Genomic DNA, 16,126 nt, shown 5'->3' on the forward strand with positions numbered 1-16,126 from the left:
CGGGGGAAGAAATCGAGCAAAAAAAAAATAAAAAATATATATATAAAAAAAAAATCAGAGGCCGCCAACTCCGCGGAGCCCCCCACAGAAGAGCTGGGCGGGAGAGCCTCGGCAGGGGGCAGAGCAAGCGGCGGCGGCTCCCGGCTGGCCCCTTGTCCCCAGGGGCGGCTCCTCCTCCTCTTCCTCCTCCTCCTCCTCCTCCTCCTCCCCTCAGCGCCCGGCGGGAGCCGCCTCACGGAGGGGAGACCCCGCGCAGGGCTCGCCCTGGGCCCGGCGGCGCTGAGGGGAGGCGGCGGCGTGAGGCGGGAGCGGCGCCATGGAGCGCTACGAGAAGCTGGGCAAGGTCGGGGAGGGCTCCTACGGCGTCGTCTTCAAGTGCCGCAACAAGGACACGGGGCAGATCGTGGCCATCAAGAAGTTCCTGGAGTCCGAGGAGGACCCGGTGATCAGGAAGATCGCCCTGCGGGAGGTCCGCATGCTGAAGGTGCGCGGGGGGCTCCGCGGGGCGCCCAGCCGCGAGGGACGGGGACGAGGGACGAGGGCAGGGCTGTGAGGGCGCGGTGCCCTCGGCCGAGGTGCCTGGGCGAGAGGGTGACCGACCTGACAGTAGTGAGCCACCGCAGGCAGCGAGGGTGCTGGGGCAGCCAAGACCCTGAAGAGGGCAAGGTGCCGAAGACGGGTCACGGCGGCAAGGACCATGCCATTACGGCCGGGTTGACGCATCCCAGCAGGCCGGCACGGTTGTGCCTCGGTGTGAGGACGGCGGCCGCGTGCCTGGCAGGTGGTCGGCAGCGGACCCCTCCGCATCCTGATTCCGCCCCGAGATGGGGGCTGCGGTGTGCAGGCAGGGTGGGGCCGCGTGTTGGACGCCGGGGCTGTCGGCTCAGTGGTGCTCTCCTGTGGAAGTGCCCGCAGGACCGGTGCCTGCACCACAGCAGCACCTTGCCTCTGCTGATCCTGTCTTCAGTTTTGCACAGAGCTCATCCTCACATGGGAAAATGGGTCGCACGTTCAGCCTCTGTTTCCTTCCCTGATGAAGTAAAAGCACAGGCATGTTTGCAGTGGGTCAGACCCCGGGTTCATGTATCCCACCCTGCTGGCAGTGACCAGGAGAGTGTGCAGAAATGAGGAGAAAGCCAGGAGAAAGGAGAAGATGGGGTAAGATTTCCTTGCGCAGACCCAGCTTCTGGCAAAGTTACTAAGGCCAGAGGCTGTATCCATAGCTTCACGTTTAGCAGACACTCACAGGCATTTTCTGTTGAGAGTTTGTCTAATCTCTTTCTGTACTGGTGTATTCATTTGGTCTCCATAGCATCCTGAGTCAGTGAGTGCCACAGCTGTCAATACGCTGTGTGAAAAAGTATTTCCCTTTATTTGTTATAGACTCGATGCTGGGTGGCAGCACACAGCACCCCTGGTTGTGTAGGAGATGTGGGGGGGTTCCCTTTTCGCTCCAGGGTACTCATGCTTTTATACACCTCCGTCATCTCCCCATCTTCAGTTAACTCCCTTCCCTGCAGAAGAGTGGGAGCTTGAAAAGCACTGAACCGATGAAAGAACAATATTAACAATGTGTTGGCTTATTTTACATTTTGAAATAATGACTTTCAGTAGGATTTTTTTTTACATGAAACCTGCAATTCTGCCTAGACACGACACGTTCTTGTAGACTGTCAGGGATTTAGGATTTTGAAGTTACCAAAACCCTACAGAAAGCTGCAGAGAAAGATGTGTTTTATTTACGACTTCTTTCCCAAAATCCATAGTTCCTTGGTCACTGATTTCTGCCTGAGGCCGTTCCCAGCCCTCGCTGCCCGTTGGTGTCACAGCGGTCGATCGCTCCTTGCTGTCAATGTTCCCTTCCATGGAGCTACCCTGGTTTGCTTGCTGGGAACCAGGTGACTTTCAGATCTACAGTTAAGTGCAGGGTTTCAGCTGGTTGCTGCATTTCTGGAATTTTTCCTCTCTAAATCTCTTTTGTGCTCTCAGCTTGTCTTTTATTGATCATTGATATATAAATAAATGATGTAAATGTTATTGCCAAAGGAATATGAAGGCCTGATTCTCTACCTGCTACAGAAAGAGGTAAAATAAGCCTGAATGTGAGGCTAGAAGAGCCATCATCTAGGAAAAAAACATTTTTATTTTTCAGTTAGGTTATGTGAAGAAGCAGCCTTAGTTTTCTCCTTTCTGAAGCAAAGGGATGAGAGGTGGCTGGGTCGTTTTAGTAAGCGATGCTGGAGATGCATTAAGATTTAAATGATCTAAGAGATCTGAGAAGGAAAATAATCGCAGAAGTCCCTTGTAGTGCAGATGGGAAATGCATCACCCTTAAGGGTACAAAGCAGCACAACTGCGGCTAGCCGTGGCAGGACCTGTGTCAGGGCGATGTTGATTTTAACAAGTGCAGACCTGCTGTCTTTTCAACTTTTTCCCTGTAAATAGTAACAGTTTGTTTGCTTGTTTGTTGAGGTGGTTCCTTGCTCAGGCAACAACTCAGTGTTTGTCAAAGATGCAGTGAGATTGTGTTTCATCAGAAAAGAACGGAGGGCTGATAAATCATCATTCTGCACAACAAACACCTTGTAGGTTCAAAGGGCTTTATGGCCGGGAGCCGTGGGAGGCGAGGTGGGAGTGCGGGGCTGGAAGCAGAGAGCCAAAGGTGGGTCCCTGCATGATCCCCGTGCCCTGGGACCGGCTGAAACGCCTGAAGGGAGCGACTTTGTGCGAACCCCACCGGTGACTGCGGAAACCCGATGCCTGCTGTGCCCGGATGGGTGAATTGTAGATGCCGCGGGCTGACATGGTGCAGTACGGAGGGGGCAGCTCACAGCCCTGCGGAGAACCGGGCGTCTGGTTCGTGGGACGGATGCTGCGGTACGCTGCTCCGGCCAGGGGCGCAGTGCTGGCAGGTGACACCTGCACCATGAGGTGCCTCGCCGGGGTGTGGCTGCATCTCACCGGGAGGCTGGCGCTGGCCTTGGCCCTGGCACTGCAGAGCAGGTGAGAGAAAGATACAATGCCGCACCGTGTTCATATACGAAGCCAAAAACAGACCCTGTTATCTTGGCACGGGAGCGGTGGTAACCATGGGGAGAAGCCCGCCCAGCCCAGCAGGTGTGTGTGAGCCCACGCAGCCCCCTGGGCAGGGGCAGGGCAGGGAAGGTGTCCCAAGGCCACCAGCAAGCGACAGCCGGCAGCAGCGACAGCCTTAGAAACTGTTCATTGTCTGAGCGTCGTGCGGCTCGATGCGACGCCGCTGGGGTCGCGGGCAGGTTTGCGGTTCCTTTGTGTACAGGAGACGTTGGCCTGAGTGCCCGCAGAGCCCCGACCGGGGGCTGGCTGTGAGCAGGGCGGGGGCGATGCCAGGGCACGGCCCTCCCGGGGCACCCCCTGCACGTCCTGTGCACACCAGAGCTCGTTCCCACAGCTGTGTCCCCTCTGAGCATCCCCAGCTCAGCCAGACCTCGTGCTTCGAACCCAAGCTCTCTCCCTCCAGAAATCCAGCTCCATGCTCTCATGAGGATGGCCAGGACACCGAGATGGTGCCTCAACACAGCCAGCTCCTGCGACAGTCTCTCCAGAAGGCCAAGTGTACCACCAGCCTGTTAATGGCAGAGGTTTCTGGAGGTCTCCTCTTATTGTTGGTTTCCTTTCTTCTTGCGTTACAGTCAGCTGGCAACTCTTTTGTCCTCGCCTGTCCCTGAGAGGGGACACCAGAGAGAGGACCAAGGAAGCGGTCAGGAAATCTTGGTTGTAACCTGGGTTTGATCCACGCTCGCACGCGGTTTACACGGTGTGGGCAGGAGCCCTGGCCCTTCGCAGGGACTGAAGGAACAGGACATGTATGTGGTAGGAGAGGCTGTTTAGAAAGATCAGCTCCTTGCAGCCAGTTGCAGGACTGAACAGCCATGTTCCATACCCTGCAGGCTGGCTTGAGGGCTCGGAGTAGTTTGGGTTCAGTACAGTGCCCCTGGAGGCAGTGAGCTCCCTGGAAGGATCTCCCTTTGCAAGGAGCTTTTACAATGACGTGTTTGAATAAACGGTGCATTCAGTGATCCTTCACCTTGGGGCTAAAAAATGCCTTCTGTGTTGCCTTGGTCAGGCAAAGCCCTCGTGGTGCATGTCCCTGCAAGCAGAGCGGACGGTGCCGTGCATCGTCTGAAAAGAAACGCCAGCATCCCTGAGCTGCCTCTGGCGTCTCCCTGCTTCCTTTTCTGAACACTGTGCCTTCACCCCTTGGTTGAAGCCCCCTCCTAGCCCTGCCCCAAGATGTGGGTAAAAGACTAGAAAATGAGGAGGTGCGGTAAATTTCCAGCGTCACCTCTTGGAAGGTGCGGCTAAAACCCTGCCGTGCTCAGGCGTTACATACGGTAAGGATCTGTCTGAGCTCCCAGGGAGGGGAAGCCCTGCTATGAGCATAGCAAGTGAACTGAGAGGAAAAAGCAGCGATAAAAATCCTGGTTAATCCATCCAGAGGCTGACGATAAACTGGAGAAGCTGCGACCACATCCTTGCTTTATGCTTATCAGAGGAGCTCTCGGTTTCCCCTAAACGTGCGTTTGCCTGTTAGGGGCTCTTACCGTGTGCGATTTCCCCGGCTGTTCTCCGAGGAGAGCTGGTTTTCGGTGTGGGGCAGAGTCTGGACACATCCAGTGAGAGGTGCTGCCGGAATAGCTGTGGGCACCGTGATGAATTCTTTGTCTATGAGCATCTTCTCTAAGTGCCGCTTGCTGAAGCCAAGCCCACGGTCAGTTCCTAAAATAACAGCACCACGAGTTGGGCTGCAGCCGAGCTGCTTCCTCACGTTGTGCTGTGCTTCTGCAAAAGGTTTCAGCTCAAGGAATTGAGATCCTGGTGGGTGAAGGCACCGCATCCCCCACCTTTCCCCAAACACCCCCCTGCCATGCAGTAACTAACCAGTCCTTCCACTGTTGTGTTACAGCAACTGAAACATCCCAACCTGGTGAACCTGCTGGAAGTCTTCAGGAGGAAGAGGAAGCTGCATCTGGTCTTCGAGTACTGCGACCACACGGTGCTCCACGAGCTGGACAAGCACCCCTGGGGGTGAGTGACCTGTCCCGCACAGGGAGCTTTGAGCAGAGGAGTCAGGGGGTGTCCATGGGAGCCCGTTGCTGCTCCGCAGTTTCCAGAGGCATTTCATTAAGAACAGGAGAGGTTTCTCAGCACGGCGCCCAGGACTCGGTCTGTTACTGCGGTTCAGCAGTGACATCCAAAAGAATTGCTATGAGCCTGCGAGTGCTCCTGCGCTGCTCACCTAGGCGACCGGAGCGCCGAGCCCGAGCATTTGGGTGATCTTTGGCTGCTTTGGCAGCAGCGGACCCCAGTGTTGAGCGATCTCGTGTCCTGCTGCGAAGAGGTTCGGGCTGCTGGGCCCAGGGGCACGCAGCCCTCCTTCCTGCTGCTCCCCGCATGTGCTGCACATCAGCGTGGGAGCTGTGGGCACTGGGGCAATGTGGCTGAGCACCCAAAACGTACACGGTCCGTCGTGATGGCACTGACAATGCCTATGACAGAGCAGTGACTGCTAGCCGTTTGGCGTGCTGCTGTGCTAAGGAATAAGTGTTGGCTGGCAGGAGTTACCCGGAGCTGTGCCTGCACCTCTCTGCACAGCCTCAGAGAGCTCCGGAAGGTCAGAGAGCCTCCTCTTTACACAGGCACTTGCACAAAGTGTGAGCTACATGAGCAGAAGAAACATTCTCCAGGACAGGGTTTATTCTTTTGACACGTTATAAACGACACTCCCGCTAAATATATCATCCCTAATTATTCACCGTGACTTGGTGCCATGGAAATGCTCAGCAGAAGTTCATAAATCATTTCACAGGCCTGAAGCTAAATGAATTGAATGAATTGCCCGCAGGAGACTAATTGGGGGTTGAGTAAACAAGAGCCTGTTATTCTCTCTGTGATACGGAGCTGTAGGAGAAGGGAGCATGCTCGCAGCACATGGCTTTGTGAGCTGGTCAGCAGCATCCACCCCAGTTTCAGCCTGTTCACCTGGAATACACAGAGAGCGTGGGTGACCCTCTTTGAAGAAAACGCTTCACATTTTCTTTCCATTCATCACAACAACTGCAGGGTGAACGTGCAACACCTGGCTGCATGCTTGGCTTTTGATCTTCTGCAGGTGGTGAAGTCTGTTGTGCTCGGGATTAAGACGGGTGGGCACATGCCTCTTTGCACGATGTTTCCAGGTAATTTGACCAGGTCATCCCTTTCTCAGGCTGTCAGTGCAGAGCTCATCACTCTAGGATGTTTCTGCAAGGAACCTCAAGCTTTTCAACCGCAGCGTCAGCACAAGACCTTCAGCACTGACAGCAGAGGGGATCTTAAAGCCAGCCTCTTGCATTTTTTTAAAATTTATTATTTATGATGAATCAGAATTTTTGCAGCATTAAACATGTGAAATAAAATTGGATTTGAGCGTGAAACTGCCAAGACTGTGACGCTGCCTTTCCTGGGGTTGTTGAAGACCATTACAGGCAGCCAAAGAAGAGAAGAGGAGGCTGAATCTTTAACATACGTTTTTTCTTAGAATTGATTGACAGCCCCTGGAGGAAAGGAGCAGAGATACAAACCAAAGTAGAACTTTATACTCTTGTAGGAACATCCTTCCTGTCCCATTTGGGCACCTCTTCGCTCTGCACAATCAATGGCACGACAACAGTGCAGGTCAGAGCATGCGTCTCCGCTGTGGATACTTCACTGCCTCCAATTCCCCGAGCAGCTGCAGAGGCAGAAATGCCCCCTGGCATTTCAGGAGGATTGCGAGGAAGTGTGGGTGCTAAGCACAGCCACGAGACAGGACTGGACACGGACCTGCAGGCATTGACACGCTGTTACCAACTGGCAGGCTTATGCTGGCTGGGACTGAGTGGTACGAGACGCTCTGCAACGCTCCTAGTCGCCATAAATCCTCGCGTCTTACTGCAGTGACTGGATTTGGAAGTGGCGTTCACTTTCTCTTTGATGCTCCTGCAATGCTTGGAGGGCAACCTGAGAGAAGAGCTTTGCCTTCTGCAGGGCGCTCTGAGGAGGTGCAGGCAGGGCTCAGCTGCAGCTCTGAAGCAGGGGAAGAGGCACAAACAGCCTTTACCGTCAGCATCCCGGCCTGACAGCTTCCCTGCAGTGGGAGAGCAACGAGCTGAGGATTATTGTGTGTTTCTTGTAACATTTATAGCAAAAAAATGCAGCTCTGCATTTTCTGACTTGGTCCCTGACTGGTTTGCTGGTTTGTTCAGACTCCCATATGATTGTTTAGCGCTCAAAGGCCTCCTCTTCCTTTTTCTGGTAACAATGAAGTTATTTTTGTGACCAAAGTAAAAAATGTGCTTTTTTATAACAGGGTGCCAGAGCATCTAGTCAAGAGTATAACCTGGCAGACTCTCCAAGCTGTGAACTTTTGCCATAAACACAACGTAAGTCCCCTGAACAGCACTAACAAGTGCAGTAGCATGGCTTTGGATGAGATATTCTGTTGCTGTTTTTCTGATTACGGGGTGTCCATGGGAAGAAGTTAGAGATGACATTTCCCATTTCCAACAGAAAGCACATATCTGAAATATTAGTGTACACCCACAACAGCTGCAGTTATTGTCGTGCAGGTCCCTTGGGTTTGCTGTCGAGAAATGATTTGCACTCGTGACCTTAGACCAGCTTCCAGGCTGAACAAGAATATATCCTTACATGTTCCGTGTGTCATGCATTACAGCTGATGTTTAGAAAACTGGCTTAATGTCTCACCAGCTCAGACCTGAGCAAACTCCTACTGGTTTCACAGAAAGTCCCTCTGCTGATAGTCATAGGAATTGAATCCTGTCACCAGTTAAGAGGTTTCAAAAATCAGATGCAGTAGAACAGTTGTACAACCCCTCCCCTGCTTTCTGGAGGGAGATGTGAGCTCTGTGCATGGCAAGAATTTTGCAGAATGCTGTGGGGACGCTTTAAGAGGCAGGGAAGGAAAGGAGCCTTTTGGAGAAGTCCATTAGGCAAACTGAGCTGTAGTTAGTTGTCTTTGGTTTTGTTTATCTGCCAGTGTTTGAGGTTTAGGAGGCTGGCAGGAGATTGCTCTGGAATGGGTGTTTTGTCTTTGCTCGACGAATTACGTCCGGCTGAGACACAGGAACTTGGTCATAGGTCTGTCCTGCTTCCAGGATTTGTTGTTTTGCTGCTTCTTTCTGTTCCCTCTCTCAGTCTGAAAGATTTAGTGGAGTTTTAAAGCCAAGGAAACAATTAGATGCTGCAGTCTGACCTGCTGTACATCACAGGTAATGAGTTTTTATGCAGTTGCCCTTTTCTGGAACTCTGTGACACTGGTTTAACAAGGAACACTTCAGTCCTCAGGAGCAGACACAGCAATTTACCAGCAGCTCAGCTAGGAAAAGCCCAAGGTGTTTGCTTTGCCAGCAAAATCCTTTGCTTGTCCACTAGATAATCATTAAATCAGTTCCTGGACTTGATTGAGGAACTGATCCCATGGAGCCCCACGCACAACAGCTCCTCTCATCAGGATCCCTCCACCAATACATAAACACTGAGCCCCTCATTAGGAGTGTGTTATACAAACCCGCATAAGGTGGGCTGATTTCTAGCGAGCCAGGTTAAGGTACACGACAACCCTTGCTCTGTAAACCTCGCTCCTCCTGCTAGCTGATTCCCAGCTGGTGCCAGGGAGCTCAGCCGGTACCGTCCAGGTGATAAAGATCTGTGCAGTCGAGGCTGGGAGCCTGCACGGTGTCTCATCCCGAGCACGGGGTACAGGCGAGGTAACTGCCATGCCCAGCAGGACGTGACTTTAGCTGCTGTGAAGAAATCCTTTCATCTCCTCTCTCAGCAGAAATGATTGCGTGGTTAACATTCATGGCACAATTTGCACGGGGTGTGTGGCTGAATGAAGAGGTTATTTATCCAAGGGCCACGTTAAATACTTGCTTCTAACCGCGGGTGTGTTTTTTTTGTCTCTTTGTTGTTTGTTTCCAGTGCATCCACCGAGATGTAAAGCCAGAAAACATCCTGATAACAAAACACTCGGTCATCAAACTCTGTGACTTCGGATTTGCTCGCATACTGAGTGAGTGCTGGCCAGCTGCTTACATGGACCGTTACATGTGAAGCTCAAACGGGGTGTAGCTTCAGGCTTTAAACCCCAGTCAAGACTCAATTGTCTTTGATGGGCCTGTAAATCATCCTGTATAATGTATAAGGGCTGGCACGTTTTCACAGGGATGTTCTGCTAGAAGCTTTGGAGATGCCTGGTCTAATTCCCAAGCCAGTTTACACGGAGCTAGCTCAGACAGCCGAATGCCTCTGTAAATGAGCTGCGTCGGAGCTCCCTGCTAGTGCAGCTGCACTGCTGTGGTGCGGGAGCAGCTGGATCGCAGTCAGCTCGGGCACCTCTCAGCTGCCTGCATTGCTTGTGCAATGCTGGAGACCCAGCTGGAGTTCCCTGGCAGGAGGGCCGCCTTTGGCAGAAGGCACTGTCTCTGCAAACAATGTCTTCACATTTTCCGTCATAATAACCCCCTTAATTTTTATTTTTTTTAGCTCTTGTTCAGACAAATCATGTGGGCTTTGAGAAGTGACCACTGGCTGGCACGGGGTCCTGCTGCAAAGCTCTGCATATTTTCACTTCGAGAAAAATATGGTCTTGATTTCCCCAAACCCTAAATGTTTCCAAGCTGGGTTCTGCTAGCGGCCAGTGACTCACCCCGTTCCCGTAGCTCTTCCCTGTCCAGAAGGTGCTCTTGTTGCTGCCCCAACTGCTTGCATCTTGTCTGCCTCGCTCTGATCCCGCACTCCTGTTTGTTTCTCTCCTCCCGGATCCCACCCCAGCTGGGCCAAGCGATTACTACACGGACTACGTGGCCACCCGCTGGTACCGCTCCCCGGAGCTGCTGGTGGGCGACACGCAGTACGGCCCTCCCGTGGACGTCTGGGCCATCGGCTGCGTCTTCGCGGAGCTGCTGGCCGGGGTCCCCCTGTGGCCTGGCAAGTCCGATGTAGACCAGCTGTACCTCATCCGCAGAACCCTGGGTAAGCGTCCCGCGGGGCTTCCAACGCCTCTGGCACACTCCAGCTCACCAAAGAGGGGGTTCCTCTGTGGTGGGAATCGGGATCAGCCAGCAGGAGGTGAATTTACCCAGTGGCTCTCTGCCTTTAGTAGGTGCTGGTCTGCTGAACATCGCAGGTGCCTGTTTGGTGGCTGTGTGCTTGGTAGAGTGTGAACACTTTGTTTCTCTGTCCCACCCGCTTGTCTTTTCTCCAAGGAATTTTAGGAGCCACTCTGGATTTGAAACAGAGGTTAAACAAAAGACCTGTTATCCACGTAACACTTGAACTGATCCAGTCTCATCGCTTCCATTTAGTGTTGGTGTGTAACATCTTGTTTATGGGGTGGAAAGGAACAAACCCCCCTATTTAGATGAAATTCTTGGAATGAACAGAGAACTGTAATTTTTTACTGAGCAATTTACAAAACTATACAGGTGGTGAGTGGCTATAAACAGATGAGCTCCTTAGCCAGAAACCCAGTTTGATTGCTTCATCCTCCAGAATACATTTGGGCCACTGTTAGTTGAGTTATAGTTGGTTTATTCTCAATGATAGGGTCTCAGCCAGAAATTCTCTTTTGATCCACGTGGTTGACGGAAGCAGAATCAACAGAGAAAAGCTCCTTGGCCAAAGCTGTGTAATTATGGTGCTTTGGCTGTTGTACCGGTTCTTTTATTGAATTAATTTTAAACATTTTGCTTGCTCCAAGCTGCTTTAAACTTCAAAAACAACGATGAAGCTGCACTGGGGAAAAAGCTACAGCATGTCTGCATTGATGCTGCGTTTCAGCCCTTTTCTACACAACATCCTGAGGAGTGCACAAAAGGGGTTTCACTAGGAGTTAAATTTTAATGAAGCAGGAATAATTGTGGTCAGCCTGTCCCCTTGCAGCAGTCAGAAAAGACAGGACTGTTTATGCGCACAGCCTGCCTCGCAGGGATCTTCTCCCTTTGAAAATGCTGAAGCACAGCTTTGGTATGGCGAGTGGGCTGGCAGGGCCCCGCTCACCCTCCCTGGGGACAGAGCCCAGCCAACAACGTGTGCCCACGCTGCCGTGCGGCCACGTCCAAAACAAACAGCGACTCCTGCCAGTTACTCATCCCAGCCTGGGCAGCTCCATCGCGTCCCATGCGAGCAGGGGAGCGAGCTGCTGATCCGCTCTTGCCTAACACTTTGGGAAGGATTCCTGGCTGAAGCACAGCTCTGTGGCGTGGCTGGAGTTTCAGATCCCGGTAGGTGTTTGCACAGCACCCTCTAGCTATGATGCCTGAACACATTCCCACACGCTGTCACACCTCTCCAGTTCAGCTGGCACACGGTGGAGGTACTGGATGCTGGCACAGAGCAGATGAGGTTACAAACCTTAGTATTTCTTCCACCTCCTCCCAGTGCATTCTTCATTCTTCTATTGAGGGGTCTGTCTGCCAGTGGAAATCCAAATTCGCAATTTCCCAAACAATGATGTGATAAGATCTAGGCATTTGGCATGGGGAGATACGCAGAAATATGTGTTTTTCAAAGCCCCCAGCTCTAGTGACCACAATTCATAATGACCACTGCTGCACAGCACAGAACCTCAGAGCTTGAGAGTGGAAGAGGCACAGCAGCTGGGTACTCCTGCTCCAAAAACTGCTCCCAGCGCCTGCATTTCTTGGCGTTATTTACAGCATGAGGCCCCAGGCAGTTGTGGCTGCAGGCAGCTAGAGGTGTGTGGCCCTGCCTGTCGTTCAGCACAGACACGTGGCTGTGGAATCCCTGATGTGCTAGATGGATGGATGTTTTCACAAAAGAATACTTTGTCAGCTCACTTGATGGTACTCCATCTCTTTTACTTGTTCTCTTGGATGCTGTCAGCCTTGTTAGAGGATAAGCTCGTTCAACGCAGGTGCTGTAAAAACTGCAAATCAATTTAACTTTTTTTTTTTTTCTTGGTCAAAGGGGATCTTATTCCCAGGCACCAGCAAGTGTTCAGCACCAACCAGTTCTTCAGCGGGGTGAGAATTCCGGACCCAGAGAGCATGGTAAGAGCTCCCTTCGGATGCATTCCCCTTGCGCCTAGCACTGCCCAGCAATCCATCTGCAGTGTTAAGGAGACACAGTGCTCGGACAGAAATGTCCCTGCCTGTTTTTCCCTAGAGTACAGGCTACCTGCCTTGGAACTAGAGCTGGAAGAGCTTTGCTTTTCAGCTTGACCAGTCCGTTGCTGTGCAGAACTTTTTCCCTATCCAAAAGCTTTGCCCGTGACTTTGTGCATGTCTGCTACAATATTAGTTGGAGGTGGTTGAACCCCTCCCATGACTTTTTAACTGATACCCTGTACAAGCAATCAAACAAATAATTAATCTCTGCTCCTTCTCCCCCATTTCTGGTGGCACAGCAGCCGATCTACCTGTTCCCAGTAATGTCAGGCAGCTCCCTGCTAAGCACATGAAGCGACATGCATTTGGTGAGGTACAGGTCACGTTGCTATGGAAAGCTGGGCCTCCGTACCCTGGTGAAAGAAAAGCTTGCTAATATGAGTACACTCACTCTTTTTTTTTTTCCTCCAGGAGCCACTGGAAATGAAATTCCCCAGTATTTCACACCCTGCTTTAGCCCTCATGAAGGTAAGCAAGCTGTCACAGGATGGCTGAGGTCGGTACAGACCTCTGGAGGTCATTGGTCCAACCCCTGCCTCAAGCAGGGCCACCCAGAGATGGGTGCCCAGGACCAGTGGAAGAGCTCTGCGCTGAGACTTAGCAAAGGCAGTCTTATTCAGGTGGTAAATGGCTTGAGATTTGGCTACTGGATAATCATTCACAGGAAAACAGAGCTCGAGGGGACTTCGGGAAGACTTTTAATCCACTTCTCTTTAATGCACTCATCTTTAGCATGGGCGTGGAAAACACTGCACTACTAAGATGCACTAAATGGAAACTGAGGATGAACGCATTAAAACTAAGGTGCAGCTTTCAATAGTGCTACACTAAGCACTGGAACAACACAGCTAGTGATGCAGTAGATTCCCATTTAAGAAAGCTGTTCTAGTTCAAATGAAAGTTACAGGCTTAACTGTTTTTTGAGACGTGATGGTTTGCTACACCATACAATTGTAGCTGTTCTTGTAGCCTCAGCTTCTGTCAATGCCTTGTGTCAGAAGAGGCAATTGTTCAAAACTAGCTGCTTTGCAAGCTTTGTGCTGACTCTGAAAAGCCAGACTCTTAGAATTAATTTAAAAAATTAAGGCATATATCTGTGGGAAATGTTGTTGGCTGTTGTGAGTAGGTGGAATTGTGCAGACGTTTTTTATCAAGTGTTCTGTGTGATTCTTTACTTGTTCTTTTCTAAGGGTTGCCTTCATATGGACCCTGCAGAGAGGCAGACATGTGAGCAGCTGCTGCAGCATCCCTATTTTGACAGCATTAGGGAGGCAGGAGATCCGGGGAAAGAACATGAAAAAACAGCTCGGAAACCAGCCAAGCTGACACGGAAGCATGTGCCAGGGGTAACATTTTCATAGTAGTATTTAATGTTCTTTGTCCAACGAGGGAACTTGTTTTCTTTTCTTGGTTCCCAGGAGCTGTTCATCCTGGCACTTAAGGGTGGGGCAGAGGTCCCACACTGGACCAATCTTAATTTTAGCCCAAGGAGAAAACGAATCTCCTGGCTAAAGAGTAACTCAGTACAAATTGAATTCTGCATTGCAGCTCCGTTGAGTCACTGGAGATAAGCAGCACAGCAATGGGAAAGATCGGGTTTATCTAGGAACGTGCATTCCCGACAAAGTATAGCAGGATAGCTGAACAAACTGCAGCTAAACATCTGGTTTAATTCGGAGTTCTCTGGGATCTTCTTGATGCTTTTGAATCCCAGATTATCAAGATGGCAAAAATGCCTGGTTCCATTTGTAACTACTGATGGGATGTGAACCCTTACTGACTTCCACACGCTAGACAATGCAGTGGGCATTTCTGCAACTGAAGTGCCCAAGCAAATATTTCCCTGCCGTTTCACTCTTTCCAGATTCCAGCCCAAGTCTTCAAATCCTGCCCATGATAAGAGTCGTTCAGCAGTTCTTTCTTCTAATGATCTACATTCCCCATGACAGCTGTAATACTGCACTGGTAACATGCAGGGAAGTTGGAAATGCAGGATGGAGAACTGCTAGAGCATATAATTTCCTGGATCAAACTGACTCACCTCTTCCATTTCTATGACACGGGATATAACTGTATTTTTTTTTCCCTGGATGTTTGGAAGAAATACCTTTAATGAGCTATTCTGGTTGCAGTCCAGTTGTAGAACATCAGACCCATGACTCTTAGTTTAAAAAGTATAGGATTACAGAACAAATAGTTTTATAGCTTATATTCCTGTTAGAAAAATGAAGTGCGTGCTTTATTCTCATTTCAAACACATACACACTGTGTAACTTCTGCTTTAGTTGCAGTGCCTGCCTCAGTTAACCAGCAGTAACGTTCTGCCAGCTCTGGACAGCAAGAAGTACTTCTGCAAAACAAGGAAATCAAACTACCATTTCCCTAACATCTAAATGGATGGAAGATTAAAAACTACTTATTGCTCAAAGTTCAAGTTCTTCAGAATTTATAAAAGGAGGAGATGGGGTGGAAAACTAAATTACTACACGTTATGACATACAAAAGTGGCCTGTAAAGTAACGCACTCTGGGCCACTAATGGAAGGAAAGCGATGCACTCCAAGCTCACGATAGTCAGTGTTCTGTGTACAAAGGAAACTACATTTGTTTTGCTTTAATTCATGATCGCATACTGGTTCAGGATAACCGCAAACCAGTGTTTACAGTGTGAATCCTAAGAACTCCGTTGCCTATCTATTGCCTGGAGTTCAGACTTGGCAGAAGAACTGCAACCTTGCCAAATAAATCGGAGAGTCCCACTGTGTCAGAAGAGTTATACTGTTTTAGACTGGGGCTAAGTTACTGATCCTGCAAGGAGCTGTAACCTTATTCCCTACGTGAGTGGAAGACAGATGTGCGTGTTTATGGAGCCACGACTGAAGCCAGGCTACCTAACTGGTCCAGTTAGTTATAAACCTGCTGAAACAGCACTGCTTTAAAGATATGTCTGTCTCGTGTACTGCTTTATACATCATGCAGTATTAAAAGTACTGGCAATGACTTAGACTTACTGGAAGGCTCAACAGGTACGGTTACCAGAAGGAGAACATAATTCATAAAAATCTATTTTTTCTTTAGTCTTTTTGGAGATTCCTCTGCCTGTTTCTTCCTTGCATTATGAGGTTATTTTTATTTGCTGTTTTTGTCAATAGTGAAGTCACTTGCCTGTAGTGAACAATTGTTTTTATCAAAAACAATTCATGAATGTAATTTATAACAATAGCCAGACACAGGCAGGAATTCTACCTAAGTATGTGTATGAGAACAAATGTTGGGGTTTGTGTAACTTCAGAATGTAATATTGTGTTTGAATAAAATAAATGTAGCTTGTTTTTCCAATTTACGGGATGTGGTTTCCTGCATAAAATTTTAATGATGGTCAAGAAACATCCTCTTCCTACTTGAAAACTACAGCAGAAATGTTTTCTTTTCCCAGTACTGCTATTTTAATCTTGAACGTTGTTGGGTGCATCAGTAGTTTTGGTTACACTCAAAAAGCTTTGTCCTTCCTGCATGGCTAGTCGGTCACCTCATTCTGTATATTTGCAAGGTACCCAGCATCAGTTCCTGGACATGGTCCTAGGCAGTGCAGGCTGGAGGGAATTTAATTTCTTGACACTATTCATGCCTGCTCTGTGCTAGGAGATACCATGAAGAATCGGCCCCATCATGCAATATCACCCTTTCCAGTGCTTGGCACCATTTACCTCAGAGGACAAGATGACAATCAGGGATAAGAAAAGAGAATCTCAGTTATGGCAAGGTAGCCGTGCTCGACACATTACCATGAAACCTGCTTTCTTGAAGTTGCCACGTACCGTCTTTCTCTCCACTACCACCAAAGCTAGGAATTAGACTAAAACTGCTATGTTCTTCCTGAGGGTGAATCGTTCTCCTATTTAGCAGAAGTGACAT

The 16,126-nt window shown here is 50.0% G+C and overlaps 1 protein-coding gene across 1 annotated transcript; it reads left to right on the forward strand.

Moving 5' to 3' along the window:
- Positions 1-195: 195 nt before the first annotated feature.
- On the forward strand, positions 196-15,550 carry CDKL1 (cyclin dependent kinase like 1). Its single transcript, XM_035551279.1, has 9 exons — positions 196-484; positions 4,946-5,067; positions 7,370-7,442; positions 9,004-9,094; positions 9,856-10,056; positions 12,013-12,095; positions 12,624-12,680; positions 13,403-13,558; positions 14,498-15,550. The coding sequence occupies exons 1-9, from the start codon at positions 317-319 to the stop codon at positions 14,603-14,605; spliced, it is 1,059 nt and encodes a 352-aa protein (XP_035407172.1). The 5' UTR covers positions 196-316; the 3' UTR covers positions 14,606-15,550.
- The last annotated feature ends 576 nt before the right edge of the window (positions 15,551-16,126 follow it).

The sequence above is a fragment of the Cygnus atratus genome, chromosome 5 (assembly GCF_013377495.2).
Source record: "Cygnus atratus isolate AKBS03 ecotype Queensland, Australia chromosome 5, CAtr_DNAZoo_HiC_assembly, whole genome shotgun sequence".
Taxonomy (NCBI): domain Eukaryota; kingdom Metazoa; phylum Chordata; class Aves; order Anseriformes; family Anatidae; genus Cygnus; species Cygnus atratus.